This window comes from Triticum aestivum, chromosome 1B (genome assembly GCF_018294505.1).
Source record: "Triticum aestivum cultivar Chinese Spring chromosome 1B, IWGSC CS RefSeq v2.1, whole genome shotgun sequence".
In the NCBI taxonomy this organism is placed as follows: domain Eukaryota; kingdom Viridiplantae; phylum Streptophyta; class Magnoliopsida; order Poales; family Poaceae; genus Triticum; species Triticum aestivum.
Genome location: NC_057795.1, coordinates 637,001,964 through 637,025,515, shown reverse-complemented (window position 1 = coordinate 637,025,515; position 23,552 = coordinate 637,001,964). Strand labels below are relative to the sequence as shown.

Below are 23,552 nucleotides of genomic sequence, written 5' to 3'. Positions count from 1 at the left end.
CCAACTACCACCACAAGACCGGTAAAATAGAAAACCTATCAAGGGAAAACCTTTGCCTTGCACATGGTCCACTTGAGCTAGATGAAGACGATCTTGACTCCCTCAAGTTGGACCACCTTTCTTGATTGCGTTGGCTCGATGAAGACTAGATGATTGCTCCCCCATAGTTCACTATGGGTGAGCCACTCTTCGGCACATCTTCACAAGTCCATTGACACCACAATGGATGGCAAGATTCAAGCACTTGATCTCTTCGTGATGCTCCACCTAAACTTGCACACGGCAATCTTGATGATGATCACCACTTGATGTCATCCTTTCCATGGGTTGTATGATATCTTCCTCTTGATGCAAGCCCATGGATACGTACCTAACCTCACATACAACTCTCACATAGACCATGGGTTAGTACATAAAGTGTAATGGACAAAGCTTAACATACCATGGGATCACTTGATCCCTCTCGGTACATCTTCTATGCTTTGTGAGTTGATCAACTTGATTCACTCTTGACTTAGTCTTGATCAACCTTGAATCTTTGCAACTCTCTTTATTTGGATGATGTCTTGAAGGTAAACATGAATGATCACACAACCTTCTTCTTCAAGACATGCTTGCAATAAGCTCAACACTCGCATGACCAATCTTTGGATAATTCCTTAATAGCACCTTGGTCAACTCAAAAACTCCTTGAAACCAACACATGGACTTCAAGAAAAGCCTATGGACAAATCCTTCAAATACAACTCAAGACAACCATTAGTCCATAGAGATTGTCATCAATTACCAAAACCAAACATGGGGGCACCGCATGTTCTTTCAATCTCCCCCATTTTGGTAATTGATGACAATCACTTTCAAGAGAGTTTATATAAGGAATTATGCATCACCATGCAATGCAACAACTAATAGTGCATGCGAATGAGATGCAAATGCTAAGGAACAAAAACAAAGCAAGAAGAGATAACTCTCTAAAATTCTCCACAAAACTCTCTGAAACTTCTCCCCCATTGGCATCGATTGCCAAAATGGGCGAAAATCTAAGAAGGCCAATATAAATTGTGGTCCTCCATAAATTGTGTATTTCTCAACAAGAGAGTGGAATGCAATACACATACCCAACTGCCAATACTTGGAGGAAGACAAACTCTATTGATGCCCAAAGATTGCAACAAAAAGATATGCCACAAAGACATAACAAAGAGAGACACAAGCAACCAGAAGATACCAATTGAAGCAAGCAATCAACGGATATCAATTGAACCAACTAGACCAATGATCCTACATGCCACAAGAATAAAGATATTATGAAAAGCGCAAAGGAGTGTTCTAAAGAAACTAGAGAAGCTCCCCATGATTTGTGCACACATAAGAATTTTTGTATTTGAATACAAAGTGCACAAAATAGGATCATAGCTCCCCTAAAATCAATAGAAACTCACATCCGGTGCAAGTGAGCATATAGGAAACAAAGCCTAGCGCTTGCAACAAGCACATGGTTGAGCAACATGTAAAAGAGGCAACTTAAGAATAGGCTCAACCAAAATGATGTGTGTGAGTCATGGCGAAGCACTTGAGAAAACTAAGATTAGGATGAGCATTAAGCATCAACATAGTCTTGAAAGAATGAGGCACACGGTACAAGGCCTATCATTCCCACCAGACCTTAACCAGGTCGATAAACCTAGGTTAACCAACCCACCAGACCTTAACCTAACACCAGCCAAACTTCTCGTGCAAGATAGCCACACAGTGACCCTGACACCTTTGGCAGTCGGTGCCCAACCTATCAACCTAGCCTATCGATCACGCGCCAGTGATCGACATCTAAATTGTCTCATTTGCAAGCGTGCGGAGGAAGTCTCCGTCCCCTTCTTTCTATAAAAAGGGCACGCTAGCCTCAACACAGCACAACACAAACTCTTTCCCAAACCAAGCCATAATGCCTGGCCCCGTAGTGCACAATGAGACCACAGCAACCAACCTTGGAGGTTTGTGACCGTGCTAGCAAACCTCACCCGCCGTGCCTTTGCATTAGAAGAACCCCCAGAATATGTTGTGTACCAAGGACCCATGAGCGGTGAGAGCCGTCAATTCTGGGCCACCGTGCACATCTACGGTAGGGGTCTATCTCCAGAACGCCCCTACAGGTTCACCGGAAGGACAACTTCCTTTGAGCCACAAGCCATCCAACTAGTTGCTCGAGAGGCTATAGTTCAACTCTGGCACTTGTCGCCCAGAGTTAACTATCGCTCGTTCTACTACTACCCCAGCCGTGACGGGTATGGCAGGCCACCCCAGGTTCCAACGGAGATCATGAGACGGATCCTGCATTGTTGCATCTGGTGCGCTATGTAAGTGCACTAGAGGATCTATTCGATCAAATCACTCTTGATCTGATCGCAGCTCGTGGAGAACTGATACGCCGAGCCCCGGCTAGAGGAGAAGATAAGCCCAACGTCGACAACCCAGTCGTGTTGTTCGGACAACCGATCGAGTCTTTGAGGTCTGCCCCAATCATCGACCAAAACACCTTGATGACCCTAGAAGTGCTTCATCGCCTTTTGGGAACACGCTCCAACGGGATTGTGGCCAACAATCCCCGGGATGGTCATCACCGCTACCCCGACCCTGCAGCCCCTCAACCCCCTCCAACAAATCCCGGCGGTGAAAACCGTAGAGAAGCCTCGACATCCGCAAGGCACGCCCGCTTAGATATTAACGAGGTAGACTAAAGTCACTAGAGTAGTATCGAGTCTTACTATGACCACGCCCGGTATTTGTGTGACCCTGTATCGCCACAATGAAATGCTATTTTGCTTGTGCGCCCCTATTTTAAATAGTAGCTATGCATAAGTATGTTGGTGTGCGATTGCATTTTTTAACCCGGGCGTAGCTGCCAACCCCGACGACACAATATTTGTGCTATGAGTAAACTTTTTAGTTTCAACTAACAGGAATGATATTTTCTAAAACAACTCTTAGCAAATCTCGAGGATGAGATTTTTTCTTAAGGGGGGTAGTGTTGTAACACCCCAAAAATTTAACCATGTTTTGTTTATTAAAATTTTGCCAGGAGATTAAATTTTCATTTTTCTGGATTTATTTTTGATCTCAAAACCTCTCTTTTCTTCTAAGTTGTGGAGTTTTCACCCCAAGTAAAAACTTTTCAATTATTATTGGACTTGTTTACCCTCTCAAATAAAACAATTCTTTTATCAGTGAGATTATTTATATAATTATTTTTTCCCTGAGCTTTATTTCTCTAAAATGGTTTTTCATAAGTTTTAGGGTCCCATTTGAACTGCAACCCTTTGATAAATTCATTTTAAAATCCCACCAAAATTTGGGGATGACATGTGATGTCTCTAAATCACTTTTGTGCAAAAGTATTCCTTAGTAATTTGGAGATTTTGAGTTTTACCACAAGTTTTTAAATCTGGTCCAGTTGCACTTTTGCACTACAACCTATTTAAATATTTCTTTAAAACTTCCACCAAAATTATGGGATGTTAGTAGTAGTATATTATTCAACCTTATGCAAAAACCCAGTGATGTTCTTTGAAAATTTTGAGCAAATCATCTTCTTTTGCTCTCTGGTCCAGTTTGGCATTTTCTACTGCAACCATAATTTTGCTTGCCCTTTTTCCCTTGATTCTTTCTCCTGCCTGTAGACCGCCTTACAAAACCCTTAAGTCCAGGAGAGTGGACCCATTGGAGGATTTTTAGTACAAGCAATGATGCCATTTACCTCCTGTCCAGAATTAGTTTTCTCAAAAACTTGCAGTAGAAAGTTTCTAGCTTTGGCCAACTAAACTTGCCACCATCACCTACATCTAAAGAGACCCCAATCTGGAGATTTTGGCCACCCCAAGAGTTCCCTAGATGCCATTGGCATTCTGTCAAACACCTTGGGTGCATGGTCAGTTTTGGCATGATTTTGAGTTTGCATTATAAGCTTGATCCACTGACACAGCAACCTTGTCCACTAAACTCCTAGATGCCTCTAACCTAGACCTGCTGATTGCCAGCCCGACCCAAGCTCTCTAACACACGCTGGCATTTTGCCGAGCGCCTGGCATGCATGCTCTGGGCGGGGCCAGAGCGCGCATTTTGCAGGTGCATGCGCCCGAGCCGCCGCGTCCCACTGCCGCCTCCCCACGCCTGTTCTGGTCCACTCCCGCTTCCAGCCGACGCACCCGACCCCTCCCTCACTGTAGAGCCGCCCCTGGCGCCCTACAACGCCGCCGTCAGGTCGGCCACGGCGGCTAGGGGCCGGCCATAGTGGGCTCCTGCCCCGGACGCCGCCGCCCGAGCCACCCCAGCGCGCCAGCTGCCCCTGGAACAGCGTGATCCCATCCGCAAGCCCGTCCGCTAGCTCGCGTCGTCGACACGTCGCCCTGCAGCTACAGAACGGCGGTTCGCCGTCGTTCTTATCTCCGGCCGCCTCGGGACCGTCCTAACCGCGCTATAAAAGGAACCCCCGAGCACGTTTGAACCTCAGGCAACCTCATATCACCCCACTAGTGCACCCCACGGCTAGCAAGCGACGGCGGGAAGCCGTCTTCCCCATCTCCGGCTAGTACAGTCGTCGTCGCCCTCCGGTCCATTCAGTCCCAACCCGAGCCCCTCCCGTCCATCTAGCACCACCATCCTCCTCCCCTCGACCATGCGGAGCCGCCCGAACCCTCAGCTGCGTCAAGGAACCACCGTAGCCCAAAGCCCCAAACCTCTCGAAGCCACCGGCCGCCGCGAAGCTCACCACCGGCGACTCCCTTCGCCCCCACCACCCTAGCGACCACCGGGAGGACCGCCCTGGACTGGTGGATCCATCCTTGCCCTCGGGAGCCCGCGAGGAGCCGCCAATCGCCAGCGACGATCACCGAAGCCCCGCCTCCGCACGACCAGAGGAGGAAGGAGGCGGGGGACGACTAGTCAAACTTGACCAGTGGGCCCCTGGACCCACTGTCAGTGACCCATGCCGGTCCACGTGGTTTAAGTGGAGGCGTAAACTCAAAGTACGTCTTTGACGTGTATCTATTCAAAACGTTTTTTTTCTGTTTTATTTAAAAATAGAGTTTGACTAAAACTTTGACTAGCTATATCTTTTTAAATAAAACTCCAAATGAGTTGATTCTTTTTCCTACCTTTCTCAAACTTTGTCTAGTTTATTTTCATATTTATTTGAAAAAAATTCAGACCACTTTTTTGTACTGTTTTGAAACTATATATTAATTAAAAAAATTAAATAGGATTTTTGGAGAGAGAAGAAAACTTTCAAAAGTTTTAGGATGCACCCTGCCTCTACACAACTTGAAGGCAAGCATTCTGAACCCTGGCATAATATTTTTTTGTGTTGGTTGACACGATTAGAACACCACCTTAATACGAAGAACTCGTTATTTTATGTGGTGATACGATCGTTTGCATGAATGCATATTGGAGATTTCCTTGCTGTTGGAAATGGATATACTTGTGATGGTAATCGTCCTCGTATGCCTTGCATGCATGCCGGAAAGAAATCCGAGAAAGCCTCTGCCTTGGGTAGGCGTGAGCTTGTCTCCGGTCTTTGTTGGGACAGTTATCTCCGGTATGGCATAGTAAAGTATAATGAGTGGTGATTTTGTTGGTTGAAATATATTGGTTACACATATCATGCAGGGAATTTATAAACCTCCTGAGTCGACCGTAGATCGAGTCTTGTTCCAGTAACCCCCATACTTGTTTCGTACTACCACTTGTCCCTGCCGCAGGTAGGGTATGGTTCAGTAAGTTGTCAACCCCCTTCCTTGGCACACACCGTACAGAGAGGCCATGGTGGAAGATACCGGCTGCATCCGGTAGGCAGGCCACCTGGTCCGGGGGCATGGGTGTTTTCGGTTGGGACCGAGAGGGGGGCACCCCTTAGAGCGCGTGATATAAATTTGATCCCATGCTATTCGAGGTTGTAGCCTCCCCACTTAGAGTTTTGCTTGACAGGTGTCGTGGGTGATTCCAGACATCAGTGAGTTAAGCTAGTGTGTGCAGGTCAGGTGGGTTTTCAATTAAAAGACCGTAGACGGAATTAGTCCCGATGGACTAAAGGAATTCGTTACTCGTGGGTAAAGAGTACACCCTCTGCAGAGATTATATCTATTCGAATAGCCGTGTCCATGGTTGAGGACTACAATCTGGGTTGGGTCAAGTGTCGGTCCTAGTGTCGGTCTTCGGAGGAAAAACTACTAAACCAGAACATGGATCATGACTTGAGACTTGTGATGATTGTGATTATTATTATTATGGACTAACCCATACTATTACTTGAATTATTGAGTATCCCTGGGATGGTTCTACCTCCTGGATATTTGCTGTGATTATTTACTTTATAAGCCCTTTATGTGGTGTCGCTCAGACGCCCGACTATGGCATGCTTGTTATTTATTTACTTTATAAGCCCTTTATGTGGTGTCGCACAGATGCCCGACTGTGGCATGTTTGTTACTTATTTCACTTATAAGCCCTTTATGTGGTGTCGCTCAGATGCCCGACTAAGGCATGCTATATATTATTGTCCTTTCGAGGCGTCGCTTCAGACACCCGATCGGTGCATTCTATTTTTATTCTCTGATTGCATACCCATGTTTTATATGAACAACCTGCATACGTCCATCATGGATTTTATTTTATGACTGACGTTGTGATCATAAAATATTTTAGAGCATGATTATCGTTTGTTATATTATACCCGTGTTCATAATGTTTGCGAGTACATTCAAAGTACTCACTGGCTTGTCCCTGGCTATTGTCTTGGCCAGATTTCTTGCTTGGAGAGGAGCGTCGTGATGTCAGCCCCAGAACCCACGCAATGGTAACAACAGCCTCGCGAAGATAGGAGTTAACCTGGTCAGCTGTTCCTGTGGGAAATGGAGTCCCATAGACACTGATGATCCACAAACCGCTTCCGCCATCAACCACTAGAAACCATTTGTTGTACTCATAGGCCAGAATGGTCTTGTACTACATATGATGTACTTCGCTTGGAATTTCTGTAACAAGTTGGTGCCTCATCAGCTAATAGTAATCCTGGGGCTGGTGAGCACAAGGGCCATTTTTCTGGGAAATTAATATCCTGAAAAACCGGTCCTGACACGTCTCTAAAGCATAACCCCAAAACAATAGCGGTAAATCAGTAAGAGACATCATAGATCGCACCATATCTAGTAAAGTACGATTAAGACGTTCGGACACACCATTTCGTTGTGGTGTTCCGGGTGGCGTGAGTTGCGAAACTATTCCACATTGTTTCAAATGTAAACCAAACTCGTAACTCAAATATTCTCCTCCACGATCAGATCGTAGAAATTTTATTTTCTTGTTACGATGACTTTCCACTTCACTCTGAAATTCTTTGAACTTTTCAAATGTTTCAGACTTGTGTTTCATCAAGTAGATATACCCATATCTGCTCAAATCATCTGTGAAGGTGAGAAAATAACGATACCTGCCGCGAGCCTCAATATTCATTGGACCACATACATCAGTATGTATGATTTCCAACAAATCAGTTGCTCGCTCCATAGTTCTGGAGAACGGCATTTTAGTCATCTTGCCCATGAGGCACGGTTCGCAAGTACCAAGTGATTCATAATCAAGTGATTCCAGAAGTCCATCAGTATGGAGTTTCTTCATGCGCTTTACACCAATATGACCCAAACGGGAGTGCCATAACTAAGTTGCACTATCATTATCAACTCTGCATCTTTTGGCTTCAACATTATGAATATGTGTATCACTACTATCGAGATTCAATAAAAATAGACCACTCTTCAAGGGTGCATGACCATAAAAGATATTACTCATATAAATAGAACAACCATTATTCTCCAATTTAAATGAATAACCATCTCGAACCAAACAAGATCCAGATATAATGTTCATGCTTAACGTTGGCACCAAATAACAATTATTTAGGTCTAAAACTAATCCCGATGGTAGATGTAGAGGTAGCGTGCCGACTGCGATCACATCGACTTTGGAACCATTTCCCACGTGTATCATCACCTCGTCCTTAGCCAATCTTCGCTTAATCCATAGTCCCTGTTTTGAGTTGCAAATATTAGCAACAGAACCAGTATCAAATACCTAGGTGCTACCGCGAGCATTAGTAAGGTACACATCAATAACATGTATATCATATATACCTTTGTCACTTTGCCATCCTTTTTATCCGCCAAATACTTGGGGCAGTTCCGCTTCCAGTGTCCAGTCTGCTTGCAGTAGAAGCACTCAGTCTCAGGCTTAGGTCCAGACTTGGGTTTCTTCTCTTGAGCAGCAACTTGTTTGCTGTTCTTTTTGAAGTTCCCCTTCTTTTTCCCTTTGCCCTTTTTCTTGAAACTGGTGGTCTTATTGACCATCAACACTTGATGCTCCTTCTTGATTTCTACCTCCGCAGCCTTTAGCATTGCGAAGAGCTCGGGAATAGTCTTGTCCATCCCTTGCATATTATAGTTCATCATGAAGCTCTTGTAGCTTGGTGGCAGTGATTGAAAAATTCTGTCAATGACACTATCATCAGGAAGATTAACTCCCAGTTGAATCAAGTGATTATTATACCCAGACATTTTGAGTATGTGTTCACTGACAGAACTATTCTCCTCCATCTTACAGCTATAGAACTTATTGGAGACTTCATATCTCTCAATCTGGGCATTTGCTTGAAATATTAACTTCAACTCCTGGAACATCTCATATGCTCCATGACGTTTAAAACGTCGTTGAAGACCTGGTTCCAAGCCATAAAGAATGGCACACTGAACTATCGAGTAGTCATCAGCTTTGCTCTGCCAGACGTTCTTAACGTCGTCAGTTGCATCTGCAGCAGGCCTATCGCCCAGCGGTGCTTCCAGGACGTAATTCTTCTGTGCAGCAATGATGATAATCCTCAAGTTACGGACCCAGTCCGTGTAGTTGCTACCATCATCTTTCAACTTAGCTTTCTTAAGGAACGCGTTAAAATTCAACGGAATAACAGCACGAGCCATCTATCTACAACAAACATAGACAAGCAAAATACTATCAGGTACTAAGTTCATGATAAATTTAAGTTCAATTAATCATATTACTAGAGAACTCCCACTTAGACAGACATCTCTCTAGTCATCTAAGTGATCACGTGATCCAAATCAACTAAACCATGTCCGATCATCACGTGAGATGGAGTAGTTTCAATGGTGAACATCACTATGTTGATCATATCTACTATATGATTCACGTTCGACCTTTCGGTCTCCGTGTTCCGAGGCCATATCTGTATATGCTAGGCTCGTCAAGTTTAACCTGAGCATTCCGCGTGTGCAACTGTTTTGCACCCGTTGTATTTGAACGTAGAGCCTATAACACCCGATCATCACGTGGTGTCTCAGCACGAATAACTTTTGCAATGGTGCATACTCAGGGAGAACACTTCCTGATAATTAGTGAGAGATCATCTTAAAATGCTACCGTCAATCAAAGCAAGATAAGATGCATAAAGGATAAACATCACATGCAATCAATATAAGTGATATGATATGGCCATCATCATCTTGTGCTTGTGATCTCCATCTCCGAAGCACCGTCGTGATCACCATCGTCACCGGCGCGACACCTTGATCTCCATCGTAGCATCGTTGTCGTTTACGCCATCTATTACTTCTACGACTATTGCTACCGCTTAGTGATAAAGTAAAGCAATTACAGGGCGTTTGCATTTCATACAATAAAGCGACAACCATATGGGTCCTGCCAGTTGTCGATAACTTCGGTTACAAAACATGATCATCTCATACAATAAAATATAGCATCACGTCTTGACCATATCACATCACAACATGCCCTGCAAAAACAAGTTAGACGTCCTCTACTTTGTTGTTGCAAATTTTACGTGGCTCCTACGGGCTGAGCAAGAACCGTTCTTACCTACGCATCAAAACCACAACGACAGTTCATCAAGTTAGTGTTGTTTTAACCTTCGCAAGGACCGGGCGTAGCCACACTCGGTTCAACTAAAGTGAGAGACAGACACCCGCCAGCCACCTTTAAGCACGAGTGCTCATAACGGTGAAACCAGTCTCGCGTAAGCGTACGCGTAATGTCGGTCCAGGCCGCTTCATCTCACAATACGGCTGAACCAAAGTATGACATGCTGGTAAGCAGTATGACTTGTATCGTCCACAACTCACTTGTGTTCTACTCGTGCATATGACATCTAAGCATAAAACCTGGCTCGGATGCCACTGTTGGGGAACGTAATAATTTCAAAAAATTTCCTACGCACACGCAAGATCATGGTGATGCATAGCAACGAGAGGGGAGAGTGTTGTCTACATACCCACGTAGACCGAAAGCGGAATCATTAGAACAACGCGGTTGATGTAGTCGTATGTCTTCACGGCCCGACCGATCAAGCACCAAAACTACGGCGCCTCCGAGTTCTAGCACACGTTCAGCTCGATGACGATCCACAAACTCCGATCCAGCAGGGTGTCGGGGAAGAGTTCCGTCAGCAAAACGGCGTGGTGACGATCTTAATGTTCTACAGTCGCAGGGCTTCGCCTAAGAACCACTACAATATTATCGAGGACCATGGTGGAGGGGGGCACCACACACGGCTAAGATATCTTGGAGATCAATTGTTGTGTCCTAGAGGTGCCCCCCGCCCCCGTATATAAAGGAGCCAAGGGGGAGGGGGCGTCCAACCAAGGAGGGCGCGCCAAGGGGGAGTCCTACTCCCACCGGGAGTAGGACCCCCTTCTTTCCTAGTTGGAGAAGGAGAAGGGGGGAAGGAGGAGGAAGAGGGGAAGGAAAGGGGGGGCGCCGCCCCCCTCTCCTTGTCCTATTCGGACTAGGGGGGAGGGGGCGCGGCCAGCCCCTTGCCTCCTCTCTTCCTCTCCAGTAGGGCCCATGTAGGCCCATTAAGCCCCCGGGGGGTTCCGGTAACCTCCCGGTACTCCGGTAAAATCCCGATTTCACCCGGAACACTTCTGATATCCAAATATAGGCTTTCAATATATCAATCTTCATGTCTCGACCATTTCGAGACTCCTCGTCATGTCCGTAATATCATTCGGGTCTCCGAACAAACTTTGGTACATCAAAACTCATAAACTCATAATATAACTGTCATCGAAACCTTAAGCGTGCGGACCCTACGGGTTCGAGAACTATGTAGACATGACCTAAAACTGTTTTCGGTCAATAACCAATAGCGGAACCTGGATGCTCATATTGACTCCTACATATTCTACGAAGATCTTTATCGGTCAAACTGCATAACAACATACGTTGTTCCCTTTGTCATCGGTATGTTACTTGCCCGAGATTCGATCGTCGGTATCCAATACCTAGTTCAATCTCGTTACCGGCAAGTCTCTATACTCGTTATGTAATGCATCATTCCGTAACTAACTCATTAGCTACATTGCTTGCAAGGCTTATAGTGATGTGCATTACCGAGAGGGCCTAGAGATACCTCTCCGATAATCGGAGTGACAAAACCTAATCTCAAAATACGCCAACTCAACATGTACCTTTGGAGACACCTGTAGAGCTCCTTTATAATCACCCAGTTATGTTGTGATGTTTGGTAGCACACAATGTGTTCCTTCGGTAAACGGGAGTTGCATAATCTCATAGTTGTAGGAACTTTGTATAAGTCATGAAGAAAGCAATAGCAACATACTAAACGATCAAGTGCTAAGCTAACGGAATGGGTCAAGTCAATCACATCATTCTTCTAATGATGTGATCCCATTAATCAAATGACAACACATGTCTATGGTTAGGAAACTCAACCATCTTTGATTAATGAGCTAGTCAAGTAGAGGCATACTAGTGATGTTATGTTTGTCTATGTATTCACACATGTATTATGTTTCTGGTTCATACAATTCTAGCATGAATAATAAACATTTATCATGATATGAGGAAATAAATAATAACTTTATTATTGCCTCTAGGGCATATTTCCTTCAAAACCATGCAATCGGGGACCTCTGGAGCCACGACATTTCTTCCTTATATAATAATTCATTCATCCAGTCGTCCACTATTTGAATTTACTTCATATCCACGTTCATATACAACAAATGTACAATTTGATTGCATGGTTTTGGGGGCTCCATCATAATGTTGCCAATGTTTTGTCACTCCACTTGTACATGGAATTTATGGTACTACCTAGAGCAACCTCAATATATCCAAGATTATTTTTCTTACCGAAAGCATCTCATGAAGCTTGTATAACTTTTGGAAGAGCAGGATCCCTCTCCCAAATGATCTCATACCGGTGGCACCTTATATATATAGCGAACTCCTAAAAAGCCCAAATCTATTAGAGAACATAGTTCCAAGGTATCTAAAAAGGCCTCCAATGCGGTTCTGCCCTTGGTGTGGCCGAGAAGTGCTCAAGTCAAGCATTTTAGGCCACGTGAGATGGCTATTCTTCACTCCTGGCGCAACATAAACACACGTTGAACGCCATAAGGGATCTGAGTCTGAGGTGCAATCAAGAACATCAATATAGCAATCAACTTTATCTTTAACACCCACCATCAAAGATTCATGCCAATACAAAGCTTATGGTCCTCTCAAGCCATTACCATCAATGTTAGAAAAGCTTCAGAGTCCAATTTGTAATCTCAACCTTTTCATATTTTATTCTTTCTACCTAGTCTCCTAAAGAAACACAATCTCGAGGGAATGCGACCGTACCAAAGTCTCGAGCACAAGAATTGTCCGGGAGCCTCCAACAGTTCTAACTGAGTAGATTCATTGGTCTCGCTAGTGTTCCTGCTAGGAGGCCACCAATACTGACACATTTTTTTTGTTTTTGTTGTGCAATTGAGTTGTCTTAGTCCTCTCGAGGTCTTGTTTAGGCAACGACCTAGGCGGCACCACCTGACCAGATCCATGTAACACAAGTTGATTGTCAGCACCTCCACCTGAACGGGGAGGAACACCCGAGGAAGCATTACAATAGAATTAGTCACCATAGAATTTTTTGAACATGATCTTCCACATTTAAAATCAAGTGCTGCCACTACCAATTTTTTCTGATAGGGTATGGCTAGAGTCTAAGTCAAGTGACATAACATGTAAGTAAGAAAAAAAGAAAACTAAAAGGAAAAAAATGCACAGATCTCCACGTAAGATCCACAAACATAGCATCGACTGAGACTTAACAATCCCGTTTATAATATGTGGATTTTTAATTTCCTAGCAATATTATTCGAAAACACTAACGCCCACAAATTTGGGCGTTTGCATCTCGCCCATACGCGTGGATCCGTATCCGTTTGTGGGTGCACGAATCTTGGCATGTTTGTGGTGCCACGTAGGACTGGGCTGGTGTGTGAGCATTCACCCGGTCGCCCACACGTCCGTTTCACCACACGGAGGGACCGGTGTGTGGGCGTTTAGCAGTTCGCCCGCACGCCAGTTTTCACTCACAAACAAGGGCTGGTGTGTGGGCATTTGCCATCTCTCCCACACTCCCGTCTCCTCACCCACACCCAAGCTGCTAGTTGCCATGTGTTTTGCAGTGTACATGGCAATTGCCATAGTATGCTTGTAAGTAGATGGCAACTCTTTTTTTATCCGAACATGTCAGTTGCCATGTGTTTTGCAGGGTACACGGCAACTGCCTAATGTGCACGTAAGCAGATGACAACTCTTTTTTACCCGAGTTGCCATGTTTTTTGCATGGTACATGGCAACTGCCCTACCGTGCACGTAAGCAGATGACAACTCTTCCTTTTACATGGCAACTGCCCTAGTGTGCTTGTGGGCACATGGCAACTCTCTCAACTGACTAGTGTTAGTAGGTGGCAACTCCTAAAGTTTTGAAATCATGGCAACTGCAGTAGACTAGATCATACATGGCAATTACAGTTGAGCAACCATGGCAACTGTAGTTGTCCGACATGACAACTGTAGTTCAGCGACATGGCAACTGCAGTTAAATGAACATGGAAGAGGGTTCATACCATGGCAACTGCGGGGACGCTGGTGACTGTCACACGGGGCGTGCGGGACCATAAGGTAGGAGGCCTGATGTACAGGCGTGTGGGCGCTATCTATTTTGCCCACTCGCAGGCATGTGAGAGGGACCGCGAGGAAAAAAAAAAGAGGCGTGTGGGCATTACTTGTTTTGCCCACACGTAGGCGTGTGGGCTGATCCTCTTAAACACCACGCAAACTGTGTGGGCAGACCCCTTAACGCCCACACGTGTGGGCGTTGTCGGCGTCCATATTATTACGCACAAATTGACCGGTCAAACATGTATAAAATCATCACATTGCCATGAATATTTTTTCATATTTGGTTCAATTTTTTTTCCATAATTTTGCAACTTTCAGATTTTTCACGTAATATACACACAGAACAATAACATCCAAATCAGATCTTTTCTCACTCCTAAATCATCCGCAAAAAAAAATCAGCATGTAATTTTCTCTACTAAAATTTATCATCCATTTTAGAGGAAAAGACTATCATACGCAACGAACGGTGGCGATCTTCCCATCCACCATCCAAGCGCCACATCTCCGATCCTGCAAAACCCTAGCCGCACCTTCTCCAGACTATAAAATCCTCCCCGTTCCATCTCGGCCCTCTTCTCTCCCAACCCTCCCCCCTTCACCGCCGCCGCCACCCCCCCGCCGCGAGCTCCGCCGCCCCAATCTCCCCGCGGCAGCCATGGCGAACATGCAGGAGTCGCTCGCCCTGGTGGGCACGATGCGCGGCCACAACGACGTGGTGACGGCGATCGCCGCGCCGATCGACAACTCGCCCTACATCGTGTCCGGCTCCCGCGACAAGTCGCTGCTGGTCTGGGACCTCACCAACCCGGTGCCGTCCCTCGGCGACGGCACCGTCGGCACCGACTACGCCGTGCCCTTCCGCCGCCTCACCGGCCACGGCCACTTCGTCCAGGACGTGGTCATCAGCTCCGACGGCCAGTTCGCGCTCTCCGGCTCCTGGGACGGCGAGCTCCGCCTCTGGGACCTCTCCACTGGCCTCACCACCCGCCGCTTCGTCGGCCACACCAAGGACGTCATCTCGGTCGCCTTCTCCGTCGACAACCGCCAGATCGTCTCCGCCTCCCGCGACAACACCATCAAGCTCTGGAACACCCTCGGCGAGTGCAAGTACACCATCGGCGGCGACATGGGCGGCGGCGAGGGCCACACCGGCTGGGTCTCGTGCGTCAGGTTCTCCCCCAACATCCAGCAGCCCACCATCGTCTCCGGCTCCTGGGACAAGACCGTCAAGGTCTGGAATCTCACCAACTGCAAGCTCCGCTCCACCCTCGCCGGCCACGGTGGCTACGTGAACGCCGTCGCCGTCAGCCCCGATGGCTCGCTCTGCGCCTCCGGCGGCAAGGACGGCGTCACGCTGCTCTGGGACCTGTCCGAGGGGAAGAGGCTGTACCAGCTGGAAGCCGGCTCCATCATCCATGCGCTCTGCTTCTCGCCCAACCGCTACTGGCTCTGCGCTGCGACAGAGGAGTCTGTCAAGATCTGGGACCTCGAGTCCAAGCATGTCGTGCAGGACCTCAAGCCAGAAGTGCAGGTCTCCAAGAACCAGGTAACCTGCTTGTTATCCCTCTCCTGGATCGTTAACCTGCTTGTTAGATCTGCTGTGATGTTTGATTATGATGCGTCACTGGATATTTGCTGCGATAGTTCCATTTGGCCCGATCTTAACATGACGTGCCTTGAAATTATGCAGTAGTGTATCTTACTAGTTAATTGTACCGTGCAATTTCATGGCTTGTTGATAATTCGATATCACTAATCGTTAAGTACATCGTGTTGAAAGTGAAAGTGATGTTTTTGTGTCAGTTGATATGATAATGTGTTGGTTTGCATTATAATGTGATTCGATTGGCAATTGTACTGGCTTGGCTTAAAAGCTTCCGTGACTTCTGTGCTCACATGAATCTAGTGTTGATCCTCATTAGAAATTTATGTCTTATCTATATTAAGTGTTGTGCTTGCTTGTTGTGCACTGAACTATCTATGGTAGTTACCCTTGTGAGTATATATATCAACTGTCTATCGATAGATACCATGCTCTAATATTACCTTGTGGTGCAAATTTGATGCTGTTCAGTTCCATCTTTAAGTTTCATAACTAATTTGTAAAGTATGTAGCAGAAACATGATGCTGTTATGTCCATTTTTTTGTTTATGTACAGATGTTTGTCATATGTGTCAAAAGTGTTCTTTTTAGTGACCTGCGCATCTGAACATTGTTGTGTCTTGTTGATCCTGTTGTACTTCTATCATGAATGTAATTTCGTTTTGACAGTGTATATTCTCAAGAGCAATTGTGCAAGTATTTGTTACACCGTCTGCAATCTGTGTAATCTTCTGTTTTGGAGAGGATCTGCACTCTTGTAATCTAAAATTGTTCACTAAACCACTCTATTTTACAATTCTTATTCCTGTCAACTGTACACTTGTGGTCTTGTTGAACTTACAGTCTAGTTTAATCTACTTTATGACTTGTCATTTGTATTCTGTACTGACTATGTATTCCTGGTACAACTATGTAGATGCTGTACTGCACAAGCTTGAGCTGGAGCGCGGACGGAAGCACCCTCTACACCGGATACACCGACGGGACCATCAGGGTCTTCAAGATCCAAGCCGGGTTCGCCGGATACGCGTAGGGGTCTTGCTGGCCAGAGAGGTTGTAATGCCCGTCAAGTTTTTGACTGTTCTGAGGCAACATTGTCTGCCTGGTACTTTCAGCTTGAGTTACTGTTTACTTTCTGCTTAGGTGATTTGTTGATGAGCACATTATGAGGTACTATGGAAGACGATCTGTTTCGCACCAGGGTTTTTGCTGCTTTCAATATACTGCCAACTCTTTAGCCGCGCCTGATCTTATTTGTCTATGCGGGTTATTGCTTGCCGTTTGCGTTGTCTTTGGGGATTACTGATTGTTCTTTGCATTATGTTTGCGAACTGTGGGTTGTTGTTTTCTGGTGATCCCCTTGCTGTCTTGCAGCATTTGTTGGGTGCACTTTGCATGGAGGAGCTAGCATGTTCGCCCTGTTGAGCATCTGCTCTCTGTACCGTTTGGGTCTCTGTTTGATGTGCCGTTAAGCCTGAATTTAGTTGGGCTTGACATTTTGAACGCTTAGTTTCAATATACTGCCACTATTTAGCAGTGCAAGCTATTCATTACTGAATGTTTGCACATGATTTCTTAGGAAAATTCGTAAGGATTCAGTGTGTCATTGAGCTCAATTGGGGACGTGGGACCAGCATGTCATTGAGTGAAAGGGATTTACACATGTCCTGTACATCCATGGGACATTGCCAGGCCCATACTGCTTTAGTGCAACATTTCATTTATTCCAATTTGTATTTGATGAAAAATAGAGTTTTCCCAGTGACAGAACCTAAAAAGATGTATCATAATGACAACCTCTAAAGAACATATTATCCTAATGACAGAATGGAAGCCCATGATTCTGAGCCCAGTGTCAGCTCGAGCACCAAAATGCTTTACTCGTGCAATACAATCTTTATATGAGAATAAGATGTCTTTCAATAGAAAATCGACTGTACATATTTACTATACGATCCAAATAAAACATATCAGCTTATAGCGAATAGATAGAATATTATATTATTTTCTTGATAGGTTCGATATGTCACATTTTCTATCCCCTATCAATGTTCAATCTATTACCTTCACTTTTACTCTTGCTAAATATGAATTTGTGTTAAAGTTTGACAGTGGATTTAACTGATAAAATATTAATGCATGCCATCAAAAAATTATATTGTTGGATTCGTATTTGAACATAGTTTTTGATGATTCTACTTTTTGTGACATGCATTAATATTTTGTTAGTTAAATCCATTGTCAAAAATTTACACAAAATACTAAGGAAAACAATAAATCAGGACGAAAGTAGTATACAAATACATGTTAATAAATCAGGACGAAAGTAGTATACAAATACATGTTATGTCTACCAACGACACACAACAAAAGAAAAATATCAAATTTGCTGCTTAACTCGTTGTACCCCGTGAGCATCTGTCGATTACCAGTTGCCCTCTAGTTATTGATTGTACCCCGTGGAAGCCCGAAGCACGACTCGAGTTGGATTAGTCACAATCTGTCACCCCCGTCTGACATCATATCTGAACCCAACCTCTCCCATTTTATAACCCTTCCCGATTGCGAATTTCTGAATGCGTAATCAGTCTCTTCGCCATCCACGCAACCTCGCCGTCGTCGACCAAATCAGCAGCAGCCTCGCGAGCCCGCGACCAGGTCCATGTCCATGTCCAACCATTCAGCTCCAACGCAGCACAAGCAGGCGCTCCATTTCCTTCTCTAGGCAAGGAGCAGACGCAGTTAGCGCTCCAGTTCGTTCTCTGCGCACGCACCACGCCGGCGCACCCGATCCCTCGGAGCGCCGCCATGCCCTCCCTGTACAAGCAGCTGGGCCTGGGCGCCGCCGGCTCGCCGGTGAACGCGTCCCACCTCCTCATGCTCGTCCTCGGCGCCGGCTTCCTCGCCTTCACCGTCTTCGTCGTCCACCCCAACGACTTCCGCCTCCAGTCCTTCTTCTCCGGCGCCTGCCCCGGCTCCCCGCCGCATGACCCCGTTCTCGCGCCGGTCAACGCCACGCCCAAGGCCAAGGCCGCCACGACCACGCCAGTCAAGGCGCCGGACGGGCACCCCGGCGTGCGCGTGCTGATCGGCATCCAGACGATGCCGGGCAAGTACGAGCGGCGGCACCTGCTGCGGACCGTGTACGCGCTGCAGCTCCAGGAGCACCCCGCCCTTGCCGGCGCCGTGGACGTGCGCTTCGTCTTCTGCAACGTCACCTCCGCCGTCGACGCCGTGCTGGTGGCCCTGGAGATCATGCGGTACGGCGACGTCATCGTGCTCGACTGCGCCGAGAACATGGACGGCGGCAAGACGTACGACTTCTTCGCCACCGCCGCCCGCGCCTTCCCCGACGGCGCCTACGACTACGTGATGAAGGCCGACGACGACACGTACCTGCGGCTCCCGGCGCTGGCGGCGTGGATGGCCGGCGCGGCGCGGGAGGACGCGTACCTGGGCCTGCAGATGCCGTGCGACCGGGAGAACTTCTACCCGTTCCCGCCCTTCATGTCCGGCATGGGGTACGCGCTGTCGTGGGACCTGGTGCGCTGGGTGGCGAGCTCCGAGGTCAGCCGCCGCGACCGCGTCGGGCCGGAGGACATGTGGACGGGGCGGTGGCTCAACGTCGCCGGCAAGGCCAAGAACCGCTACGACGGCGCCCCCAGGATGTACAACTACCTGGGGAGCTCCCCGGCCAACTGCTTCCGGCGCGGCTTCCGCCCGGACACCATCGCCGTGCACATGCTCAAGGACGCCGGCCGGTGGGCCGAGACGCTCGCCTACTTCAACGCCACCGCCGCGCTGCCGCCGTCCGCGCTCTACCACCTGCCTTGAAACGGTCCTCGTTTTGCTTCTTGGCTCGACCCGGTCGCCCGGGCGGCAGCAGTACGTGTGCATTGAATTTGCGCGGGTGGGTGGTGGTTGGATAAGAAGAGGATAATTTGACATGTCCATTTGGACATCATACATACTTTATTTTTTTTCAGTGTGTGATTTTCATTCCTAGTACATACTCCATTCGTTTTCTTTTTATTACTCCACGTATTAGATTTTTCTAAAGTTAAACTTTGTAAAATTTGACCAAATTTATATTTAAAAGTATCAACATCTGCATACCAATTAAATATAATATGAAAATATATTTCATAATGAATATAATGATATCAATTTTGTGTTGTGAATGCTAATAACTTTTTGTATAAACTTGGTCAAACCTTGAAGAATCTGACTTCAGATAAACCTAATACGTGGAGTTCAAAAAAAAGTAGGGAGTACATACATTCATGGTGTTGCTACCTCTTCTGGATTCGGGTTTCTATACATGTTCTTCTTCTTTAACATATGATATGCACGCGCGTGCACATTCTAAAGAAAGTGGTGTTGCTACATTTCTCACACCCTTTTTAGTTGACTCACAACTCTTTCCTGCCGAACAATTCAGCTAAGTACATAAATTGATATCATCCAAAAAGAAAGTCAACATACTTAGTAAAACGTCACGAATAATTTGAAACCATCAGCAATGTGTTCTGATGGTACGACTAGCTCAAACTTTTTGGAAGAAAAAGAAAAATTCCGTACCAAGTGAAGCAAGAAGTATCTAGATGAAGATATATTTTTGAAATATGATGGCGCAAGTGTTCATAATGGATTTCATATAAATGAATATGTTGACACAACTCAATTCAAGAATGAATAGTCATTGGTAGCGGTTACGTATACTAACCACAACAACATACACAGTAACTACATATAATTTGAACATCATCTACAAATTATTTTGGGCACTTAGCAAAAGTAGCTATGATAAACCCAGATGACAATGTGAAGTTATGTAACTTCATTTGCACATGGGTCAGAGCATGATGTTGTTCTCATTGCACTCACCACACAACAATACCGCCCCCTCTGTTTGCGGCCAGCCATGACGATGATGACCTCGCGACACCCGCGTGGTGATTGTAACGATGGCGTGTTGGAACAAGATTTCCAGTATCTCTATCTCTACAACGTCCGATCTGGCATTGGTGAAGAGCATGTGAGGATCGGTGATGCCAGATCTGTTAGCTCTCTTTGAATCTTATTGACAGTTGGTGTGTCAAGCAGGGTGCAGTTGTCTGGTTTTGGTGCAGTGACTTCAACCTCTTTCTTTCATTTTGTCTTGCGGCAAGGTCCGGTTTCACCAGCCCTCTCAATTGGTCAAAAATGTTGCAAGCCTCATTGCTTGGGGGTGTTACATGCAAACTGTACACGATGCTACATGGTGTATCATAGTATTCCATAGCATGTCAGTCACTGGTTCTATTGTAGTTCATTGGGTCAAAGTGTATCATATTGTTACATTGTGTGTCAATGAACATCAAACTAATACAAAGGAACTCAGTGACACTTGGCGAAAACTTAATGTTGTGTTTCAGGCAGATCAATGTTGTTCTATTATGTCCTGCAAAAACAATCATACGGTTTCAATGTGATTCATCGTGTTCCAAAGCATGTCATAATACTTCAATCTTTGTTAATGCGCTTCAAACATAAAATTAAGAGTTTATAATTTGAATTGTTATTATCAAGTTTATTAGGTTTTCTGTGTTCTACAGTGCACCATTGCATTTAATAAAGTCTGACCAATGTTAGCGAAGTTAAAAAATTTACGTGCTATTTTAAAAATGTTTATACAATGCACATAAATGTTTGACTAATTTTTAAAATCTATGCAACACTGAAAGAAATATTCATGAGTTTCAAAAAAATAAATTCTATGACATTTCTAAAAACTTGTATACAATGTTAAAAAATGTTTGCGTACTATAAACAAATGTATTTTATAGTTAGAAAACATATGTACCATTTTACAGAAAAATCCATCAATTAAAAAAAATGCTTGTGACATTGTAAACACTGTTTATAGAATGTAAAAAGTGTATTCCCATAGGTAAAAAATGTTTATTTCTATTAAAACTGTACAAGGCATATTTGGAAAAAGATGTTACTGTGTATTCAAAACATGTATTTTCAAAAAGTGTACATCATATATTTAAAAACTATCCAAAGTGTATCATAAAATGCATTACGTCTGCTCTAAAAACGTACATTGTGTACTAAGAAAAAGTAGTAATATGGGAAAAAACCCAATAAAATTGACATAAAAAGCAAAAAAAAATCAAAGAAAATATAGAAAGACAAGAGAGAAACAATAGAAAACAAAGTATAAGAAAAAAGAAAGAAAGACCAAAAATACAAACGAGAAAACAAAGAAACCAAGCAATATAAAAAAGGGAAACCGATGAAAAAACAAATAAAAAGAAAATATTTTTTTCCAAAAAACAGTAGTAAACTGGACTACACGTACCTATAGCACGCAGCGGACGAAACCTTGCTACTGGGCCTATTCGCTGGACGCCGCTGTCAATACGAGCGACATATAGCCCTGATGGATTGGTGGGCTCTGCTAGCTGCCCAATGAGACCGGCGTGAAGAGAGGTAGTAGGCCCATATTTCGGGTGGCCCACCTGACCTTGCAGCATGTCATCCGCCCGATGCCAGGGGCGTCTCCGTCTTGAATCAACCCATTGCCTGAGCCTACCCATAACCAATTAAAGCGATGCTATTGGTGGAATATACAAGATCACTAATTGCAAGGTACCTTTGCAAAAGTCACTCCCACATTCTCCGGCGCTGACAAGTGGCGCACTGCATGTGCGTCACTTGCGCAGCCTCGAATTGTTTTCTTTTTTTCTTTGCAAATTTGTTTATTCAAAATGTTTCAAAAAGCCATAAATTATTATGAATTGAGTATCCTCAATCTTTTTAATTATGATTGAGCAATACAAATGGAATTGGCATGGATGGATGCGATTGTCTAGCCAAATCAATAGCTATTTCTCCAGTTCATGTTGATGTTGTCACACATGTTCATGTCAACTTTCATGAAATACAAGAGCATTTTCGCATCCGGTAGAAAGGAGAACTTTGGCGCTTAAAAAGTTAAATTTTAAGCACTAAACATTTTTATAAGTGAGACATCTTAACTATAGGGTCTTGTCCAATGAAAATTTGCAGAAACGCAACATGAACAAGTAGGTATCTTAACTCTGTTTTCATGTCTGGCCCACCCATCAGGATATCACATGTTTCCTCTGATTCGATCGACCGGGACAAACTTCAGCGCTAAAGGGATCAAAATTTTAAGCACTTAACTTCTTGTTAACATATACAATAGTACTCCCTAACAAAAACATAGACATCTTAAATCTAGGGTTTTATCCGATGAAAATTTGCAGAAACAATGATGACACAAAAAGTAGATGCCTAATTTTCTTTCCACACCTTTTAATGTCTAAAATCATGAATTTTGAAAGATTTCATGGATTTTAAAAAAGTTCATGAATTTGATTTTTACAAATTTGAAAAAGTTTACAAATTTGGAAAACAATCATTGATTTGAAAAAGTATTAAAAATTTAAAAAAGGTTCACAAATTTTAAAAGAGAAGTTCGTGAAATTAAAATAAAAGAACTAAAAATAAAAAAAGAGAAAGAATGAAGAAAACAAAAATCCAAATAGGATACGGCCAAAAAAGGGACAGAGAAAGAACAAAAAAACCGGCCACAAAAATCCGAATAGGATGCGAATGTCTAACCTAATTAATAGTTATTTCTCCGGTTCATGTTGGTGTTGTCACACATGTTCATGTCAACTTTCATGAAGAAAAAAAGTCATTTTTGCATCCGGTAAAAAAGGCAAACTTCAACGCTTAAAATGTTAAAATTTAAGCCCTAAACATTTTCATCACTGAGTTATCTTAACTCTAGCGCCTTGTACCATGAAAGTTTGTAGAAACACAAATGACAGGAACAAGTAGATATCTTAACTCTGTTTCCATGTCTGGC

General features: G+C 44.6%; 2 protein-coding genes across 2 annotated transcripts; both read left to right on the top strand.

Annotated features, from left to right (window-relative positions):
- Window positions 1-14,629: 14,629 nt before the first annotated feature.
- Window positions 14,630-16,909, top strand: LOC123144251 (guanine nucleotide-binding protein subunit beta-like protein A). The gene is made up of 2 exons (XM_044563339.1): window positions 14,630-15,607; window positions 16,581-16,909. Exons 1-2 carry the CDS (start codon window positions 14,717-14,719, stop codon window positions 16,695-16,697), a joined length of 1,008 nt encoding a protein of 335 aa, XP_044419274.1. The 5' UTR covers window positions 14,630-14,716; the 3' UTR covers window positions 16,698-16,909.
- Window positions 16,910-18,252: 1,343 nt separating this feature from the next.
- LOC123144243 (beta-1,3-galactosyltransferase pvg3-like) lies at window positions 18,253-19,649 on the top strand. The gene has a single exon (XM_044563330.1). It carries the CDS (start codon window positions 18,473-18,475, stop codon window positions 19,496-19,498), a length of 1,026 nt encoding a protein of 341 aa, XP_044419265.1. The 5' UTR covers window positions 18,253-18,472; the 3' UTR covers window positions 19,499-19,649.
- Window positions 19,650-23,552: the final 3,903 nt, after the last annotated feature.

What these genes read in the sequence shown, in the direction of transcription:
- LOC123144251 (XM_044563339.1), top strand. Translation starts at nt 14,717, where the DNA reads ATGGCGAACATGCAGGAGTCGCTCGCCCTGGTGGGCACGATGCGCGGC. An exon ending in TGCAGGTCTCCAAGAACCAG is followed by an intron (nt 15,608 to 16,580) that starts GTAACCTGCTTG and finishes ACAACTATGTAG; the next exon opens with ATGCTGTACTGCACAAGCTT.
- LOC123144243 (XM_044563330.1), top strand. Translation starts at nt 18,473, where the DNA reads ATGCCCTCCCTGTACAAGCAGCTGGGCCTGGGCGCCGCCGGCTCGCCG.